The sequence below is a fragment of the Spea bombifrons genome, chromosome 3 (genome assembly GCF_027358695.1).
Source record: "Spea bombifrons isolate aSpeBom1 chromosome 3, aSpeBom1.2.pri, whole genome shotgun sequence".
Taxonomy (NCBI): Eukaryota; Metazoa; Chordata; class Amphibia; order Anura; family Pelobatidae; genus Spea; species Spea bombifrons.
The window spans coordinates 85200696-85209051 of NC_071089.1; the positions used below are offsets into that span (position 1 = coordinate 85200696).

At 40.2% G+C, this 8356-nt stretch overlaps 1 protein-coding gene across 1 annotated transcript in view; it reads right to left on the bottom strand.

Annotated features, from left to right (window-relative positions):
• The window catches only part of LOC128483056 (probable cation-transporting ATPase 13A4), a 43896-nt gene extending 38283 nt beyond the window's left edge, over positions 1–5613 (bottom strand). The window contains exons 1-3 of the mRNA XM_053459093.1: positions 5551–5613; positions 785–958; positions 208–351 (exon numbers count right to left, since the gene is read on the bottom strand). Of these exons, the coding sequence (XP_053315068.1) occupies positions 208–351; positions 785–958; positions 5551–5613 (381 nt within the window). The remainder of the gene's footprint in view (positions 1–207; positions 352–784; positions 959–5550) is intronic.
• Positions 5614–8356: the final 2743 nt, after the last annotated feature.

The window sequence follows — 8356 nt, forward strand, 5'->3', positions numbered from 1 at the left end:
TATTACTTGTTTGAATTATAGAATTAAACTGTACCTTGTATTTAATGCTATCCAATGTCTAAACGCCCACATTTGTTAAAAAAGGTGGACTTTTCACCATGGTAACAAGAAAATATTCTTACATTTCCTTGGTGATAGCACTTTATGTTGTGGCATGTGACATGGTTTAAAACAAATTACGAAAGACAAAATTAAAAATAATAATACTTTTAACGCAGGTGTCACAATTGCTTTGTTTATGATGGAATGTCTGTCCCCAGGAATGGGTTGGTCAGATGTACCAATCAATGATTTCAGCTCAGAAAGGTGCGTCCATGTGACATGCTTTTTGCTGTACTGTTTAAATTCATCCTGTCAGAGGAGAAACAAAATTAAGTAATCATGTCAAAATGTGGCTAAAGGATCTAGTTTCTAGATTCTCGATTCACTGAGCCATAACATTTTTAATTAGTAAAAAATTTACGGTTTGCGTCAAATTTACATTGATAGAATCTGAAATTCCTATATGAAAAGAAATTCCACAAAAAAAAAAAAAATGGTAAGAAAAGTTTTAAAGCATAACCCGTTCATAGCAGGTGCATATTTTATTATTCATTGATATTAATCAAGTAAAATGTAAGCTACCGCTATAAAAACCACACAAATCATTATACATTATACTTTAATTTATATAGTTAATATAATTTAATTTAGATGATGTAATTACTGATTTAACGATGAAACTTTTGATCTCTATACATCTGTATGTGTAACAGTGGATGCAGTGATGAACGACAGTACCTACCGTTGTTTGAAGCAATATAACGTTGGCTTCCTGTAACGTGCAAGGGTCACAGCGAGCCCAGACTTCCCATTCCGGTTTCCAATAGAACAGTAGCCATAGTAATCCTAATGAAAATATATATCCTATAATGCAAAGTGCTGTGCGCCATGGAATTGTTTTGTATCCAAATATCTCCTGTAAAACAAAAACGATCAATTACCAGAATGCTTCACCAGAACCTTGTAAAAATGTTTCCTATTATTATATAGTAGGCATAGATGTCAGAAAGCCGTAAACACTGTAAGATTTAACTAGATCTTTACACGTGGACCATTCGCTGGTTTGTATCTATGATAGCCTGCTATGTACTTATGGCTGGCTGTACTGCTGAAATAGCATTTAATTGCCCTTGCTGACTACGTCTGTCATAGTACGATAGAGGCCAACATGATTCGAGCAGATTCCAAATGTTTCATTTTTGTAAAGTTTCAGTTATTAGTTTAATTATGCAAGATATATGCATATTTTTAATAATTTCAGCTGCTAGAATATTTGAAGTTCCACTTTGTTTTAATCTGAAGTTTCCAAAAGATAGTTTCTAGATACAAACAAATAAAAACCAATAAAAATAGATATTTGTAAAATGCACAGGAGAGAAACACCTGCTCTTTCAGAGTTTTCTGTCTTAAGAATATGTTCTCTGGTGTGTTATGCCTTGCTTTGTGTTGACATACTACATTAGTACAAATGGCAAAAAAAAGAATGAAAAAAAGCCTTCTTAACTAGTAGTCAGTCAAAAGAAAAAGAAGGCAAACCTTCTATTGCACCTGAAATAAACCTTATTTAACCCCAAATCTGTTACTTATCAAACCCATATTAAATGTGATTTCCCAGTTATCACTGGTTCAACTGGTTTCGAAAGTGCATCTTACGCAATTCCAATTGTTTCCCAGAAAAGCTTGACAATGAGAGGGTGAGGTGTCACCTAAGTAGGTGGTTATGTCATTAATGGCCTGTTTATTTGATAGATTTAAATATATTATGAAATCTGAGAAGCTGACATGTGAAACAGAGCTCAGAATTAGTATTATATTATAATTTAAAACAGTAACAATAATCAAGTAGCAAAATACAAAAACATTCCACATTAAAAATAGCTGTCATTTTTTATTTTTATTTTTTTCTATATAATATTAAATACATACAGAAATCTCACTCCAAAAACCTTTGCGTTTGGGAGGAGAGGCATGACGGATTCATGGAGAAACTCTTTACCTGTCTGCCCAATCCCCTCTTATGTCTAAGTCACCCTGTGCTCATTAGAGGAACTGTACGGTGGCTAGCAACCTTAGTGATGCCCATCGACATTTGGAACTGAATCGCTACTCATGTATATTGCCCTACCACATCGCTCTTTTGGGATTATACTGGGCTCGTGGTGGGTCACATTCGGATGTTGTTACGGAGAAACCTGGTTTTGTTACTCATTCTTAGAACTTTTTGGAACATAACATCCTCGGACCCTGAGCTCTTCATCGGCGCCCCAGGATTGACACCACTCCCTCGGGATCACCCAGTAATAGTGACACTTTGTCGGGTGGGCATTGCTGGCCATAGACCTGTATGGAGGTGCTGGGCTGTCTGGTAGTGATGGGATTATAGTCCTGATCCAATTATGTTGTGTGTATAAATAGCTGTGCTGTTCAAAGTAAACTCAGTTCTGTTCTCCCCACAATATTGATTCTGTCTGATATTTGGGCTGCTATAGTAACTCACTGTCCTTTTCAGGAAGCACAGCTGGGTGGATTTACCCAGTTGGGGTACAGGTCGTCCTATCACAGGCTCTACACGTGGTAAGGGTGTGGTACTAATGTATGTGTCAGTGCAAGGTGTTATAGTTAATGTGTGTGTGTGTGTGTGTGTGTGAGTTTATGCTGCTAGAATTTGTGTAATTGCATGGTGCTAGAATTAGTGTATGTATGTATGTATGATACATGTGATACATGTGATTATGTGTGTATTAGCTTATAGCATTAGAGTGAATGTGTGCATTAGCTTATAGTATTAGAGCACACATGCATATGTTAGCCTAGGGAGTTACAATGTGTGTATGTGTAGGTTATAGTGTTAGAGTAAATGTATTTGTATGCACTAGAGGAAGTTTGCATGTTAGTATGTGTGTGTGAGGTAGTGTGTGTGTTAGTTGTGGGCAGGGGCTGTTGAGTCAATTCACTAAACTTATAGTTGATAGGACAGTTTTTGAACTGTGGCTGTATAGTGTATAATGTGATTTCTTTACCTATTAAGTATCATCACCCATCAGGGGCATAACTAGAAACCACCGGGCCCTAGTGCGAAAAATTGCCCCAGGCCCCCCACCTTCAACAGCTGATCTGCGCCATCATTTGCCCCCCCCGTTCCAACAAACAACATATGTAAACACACAAATTAAACGCACTTAATCATAACACACATTCCATCTCACTCCACTTAAACAATTACACATCCATGCTCACATACACACAAGTACACATCCATGCTCACACAATTACACATCCATGCTCGCACACACACAAGCATACATCCATGCTCACAAACACACATACAAGAACACATCCATGCTCACATACAAGCAGGGGCGGACTGACCCATTGGGCTCTCGGGCATGGACGGAGGGCCCGGGAGGGTCACGAGAGCAGTGAGGCGCCAAACGGTCGCTCATGAATCAGTTTTCAGCAAACGCTTGGCGCCCCTCAGTCTCCTCTGTGAGGCCTCTAGTCCAGTCACGGTGCCGGGTTTTCATGCTGAGCGCCAGAATATGTAGTCATACTCCGACGCACAGCAGTGAAGCAGTGCGCACCGTGGTAGAGCAGCCAGACATACACACACAAAGTACACATGCATGTTCACACACACACAGTACACATGCATGCTCACACACACACATGTACACATCCATGATCACACACACACAAGTTCACATCCATGATCATACACACAAAGTACTAAGCCATGCTCTCTCACACACACACAAGTACACATGCATGCTCACACACACACACACACGTACAGATCCATTATCACACACAAACAAGTACGCCTGCAGTTTGCTATCCGGCTGCTCACGCACACTGTGCATGCAGCCTCAGTTTCACCGAAGGGTCACGTGACATCATGTGACCCCCGATACGCATCTGTCTCCCCGCGCCGGTTCAAAATAGTTCAGAAAGGACCCTTCCGACCTTAGACTGCTCCGAGTCCTGTAGTTACGGAAGTGTCACCCATTGAAGTAATCATTATGCCACCTTCTTGCTGGAGACACATGCCAGTATTGGCCCTTCATAAGGAATAGTGAAGTGAGGGGATTGGAACAAAAAGAAGTCTCCTGCAAGCTCTTTTTACAATTTTCCGTTTAGTTAATAGACCTCTTTGATAGTTCAGGAATTGACATGTATGGAGGCATGTCCCTCACAACAGCATCCCCTTCAAGTGTACACAATAGTATTTGGGAAAATATGGGTTGTTTGTAACATAAAATATAAAGAAATATAAAGTACTGAAAGGACAGTAGAAGGAAAAGCTCACTTTGTTTTTTTGTAAACTATCACCTTTTGGGCCAGTAATATGTAAATATGAATACTAGACATGTGTAAATGGGCCAAAAACCATTTGGACACATTATTCAGTTTGTTTCTGGCCCATTTGTTTGTTTTTGGGCAATAAATTACGTTCCCTGCCCATTTGGTTCGTGGCATTTTGAATTTGAGAACAAAACTTGTTGCCCACATTCACTCTCACGCTCTCACTCAATCTCTCACACTCTCATTTTCCCGCTACTGCTGACCACTTCTGCTTCTGCATCTTCTTTACCTTCTATCTTACTTCTATTCTCTCTTCAATCTTCTATCTTTGTCTGCATCGGACATAACACAGCGGGAACTTCTGCCAAAATGGCAATGTTTTATCCCCAATCCTCCAATCGGGGGGAAAGATTTTACCGAAAGTGCTGTCATATTGCTATTAGCACAATAATAAAAGCTACAAGACTTAAATGTTGTGAACTTTTGCTACAACAAGTTGTACATGTTAAAGAAACCACATAATTTTAGTTGTAGGGATCCAAAAAAAGCAGAAATACTTTACACCTATGGAAAGAATGCGGGATTCTGCCTGTTTCGTTGAGGCTTTCATCCATTCACAAAGCTTCTAGAATTCAGCTTGTGGAGAGTGTCCAGAAAATACACAGATCAGTAGAAAGTGATGGTAGCCCCATAAGAGACATATATGTTTAAAGAGTTCTAAACCAACCAACTACTTATATAGATAAAGAACACTCATTCTCATTCAGATCATTTGCAAGAGAAAGTTAGTGGAAATACTGTGTTCTAAGTTTATGTTTATGAAAACATGTTACTGCAAATGTCTCTAAAATGACTTGATTATTTTGACACTCCTAGATTTTATGTTTGCTTGATCAGAGCCCTCCTGACCTTTTGATTCAGATTGTTATGTGATGCACTGCTTGTTATATCCTGTTAACCCATTGTACAGCGGTGAGAGGTATGAGGGTGCTATATAAATCAATTAACAACAATAATGTTAATAATAATAATACTAATTCAATATATAGATCATTTCCATGCTATTTCTGATTAATGTAAAGTTCCCTGATGTGATATATATCTATGTCTACTCCAACATTGTATCTACTTCCTTAGTAACTCTAGAGAATGTCAACGTTGTTAACTATAAATGAATTAAATGCAAACATTTTTAGAATACATTACCATCTCATTATCCTCTCTTTCGTTGAGAAGTGCTCTGAAGCCATCTTTAGTAGAGTTCCCCATCGGATTTTGTACTTTTTGCTCAGAATTCTTCTCAATAGGTTTTAAGAGTCGTTATTGCTACATTTGCCTAGGTGTTTTTAAATGTTGTGTTACTGCTTCTCATATAACACACCTTCCAGAGAACAATTAAGAATGATTACGCATGGTTTTAGATAAATACTGACTGTATATGCTTGCATAATTTTACAGGGAAAAAACTTTATCATAATTTGGCATGTCAGTTTTACGATCTGACAACAAATATCTATTTATTTTTTCTCACTGGTTTATAAACCGCAAAGTGATTTATTCATTTAGCGAGGGGAAATTTTGTATCGATCTTGTTGGTAGGCATGGCAGATGTGTTTTTTGGCATGCTGATTGAGGGTATTAGGAGGGGAGGTTGTATGCTTCTCATGGTAAGTGGGTTTCTAGTGAGTGGTTGACATCTTCACCCCGGTAATCTTTCTCTACTGCATCATTTCCTTCTCAATAACTAAATAAGTAAATTTTCAAGGCCAGGGCCCCGGTATGTTTGTTCATGTATTATTCATGGCATTTTGAATTATCTTAATTATTTTCAGTGTCTTGTATCTTAACAGTGGTATGGAATCTGTTGGCGCTATATAAAGAAATGTACAATAACACTTTCCTCAGTAGTGAGATTCTCAGTAAAGGTATAAAAGCCATCAAGTGAATTACTTTATGCAGCTTGTCATGTTGCGTGTGGTGTCTGGGTGGATCCACTGCGATATCATTAAAATGAAGAAACCTCAATAACATTTTGATTTGCTTTGTGATCAAATTTTTTTTTTTTTAAAGAATGCACAAAATCATACTCATAGGGTACTTTAATATGCAATCTTCTTTACTAGGGCTCTCAGGGGCATACAACTGCAGAACACCACTTGGTGTCTACTTTAACATGATGGAAAGTATTCAGATGCAAAGTCACCATCATAACTGTATTCTGATTTATCTTGTATTCAGAGTCTAAATAAGATAACACATAATAGTTATAAGTTTCTTTAACAAAATATGTCATCTTAATGGAGAAGGGCTAATACATTTTTGGCACTGGGAACAAATACACAAGGGGCAAAAATACAAAAGGGGCAGTTAATGACAAACGAGTGTAGAAAATACATTGTTTATGCTTCAGTGTGGCAGAGCCAGATCTGGTGTGTGTTTTTGGGTGTCGGTGTGGCAGAGCCTGTCCTGGTGTGTGTGTCTGGTTGTCGGTGTGGCAGAGCCTGTCCTGGTGTCTGGATGTCTGGGTGTCGGTGTAACATAGCCTGTCCTGGTGTATGTGTTTGGGTGTCGGTGTGGAAGAGCCTATCCTGGTGTGTGTGTTTGGGTGTCGGTGTTGCAGAGCCTGTCCTGGTGCGTATGTTTGGGTGTCGGGGTGGCAGAGCATGCCCTGGTGTGTGTGTTTGGGTGTCGGTGTGGCAGAGCCTGTCCTGGTGTGTGTGTCTGGTTGTCGGTGTGGCAGAGCCTGTCCTGGTGTCTGGATGTCTGGGTGTCGGTGTAACAGAGCCTGTCCTGGTGTATGTGTTTGGGTGTCGGTGTGGAAGAGCCTATCCTGGTGTGTGTGTTTGGGTGTCAGTGTTGCAGACCCTGTCCTGGTGCGTATGTTTGGGTGTCGGGGTGGCAGAGCATTCCCTGATGTGTGTGTTTGGGTGTCAGTGTGGCAGAGCCTGTCCTGGTGTGTGTGTGTCTGGGTGTCGGCGTGGCAGAGCATTTCCTGGTGTGTGTGTTTGGGTGTCAGTGTGGCAGAACCTGTCTTTGTGTGTATCTTTGGGTGTCGGTGTGGCAGAGCCTGTCCTGATGTGTGTGTGTTTGGGTGTCAGTGTGGCAGAACCTGTCTTTGTGTGTATCTTTGGGTGTCGGTGTGGCAGAGCCTGTCCTGATGTGTGTGTGTTTGGGTGTCGGTGTGGCAGAGCCTATCCTGGTGTGTGTGTTTGTGTGTTGGTGTGGCAGGGCCTGTCCTGGTTTTTGTGTGCCCGGGTGTCGGTGTGGCACAGCCTGTCCTGGTGTGTATTTCGTTATCCGTTTCCTGGCACTTAACTTTCTGTAGGAATAAATTTAACTATTTATTTTTTACTAATCCAGAGATAAAACCCCCCTCCTGAATTTGTAGTCCCTTCAGAGAAATCAGTTAGAGGAAAAGTAAAGGTTTTGTGTTATTTACTCTATTTCTATTAGTGCCACTAAATTGTGGCTTCAGACATTGCTGTGTATGATTACTTTTTTGGTGTGCTGATTACTCCCAATCCCATCACATAAGATTCTATCTCATACATCTGCCGAGCTCTGATGTCATCTTTATCGAGCACACATGGATGGTGAGGAGTTAGGATTCTGTCTTTTCCCAGGTACTTTTTTGGGCTTTTAACACTTTTGGTTCCTGAATGAATGATTTATAGCTATTTGGTTGGAAAATAGTGTGGCTCAGATAGGCATGTGTAAGGGGTGTGGCATGAGGGCACAAGAGCTCGACCATGCGATACAATACATGGGGCTGGTGTCCAAAAATTTCCAGGGCTGCTTTTCATTCCCAGTCCGGCCCAGAGTCCCTCTCTAACACATAAATTTACTTTACTTATTTGTCACATGGGCACAGCCCTGTAACATGACATTACATGACCCCTTAGGGTGCACCAGCACAATTTTGTCTGGCTCTGTTTGAGAAATTTGACCAGCCTCATACCACTCCATAGAAGGTTTTATTATTTCCTACAGCCAGGGGGGGGGATTACTGATT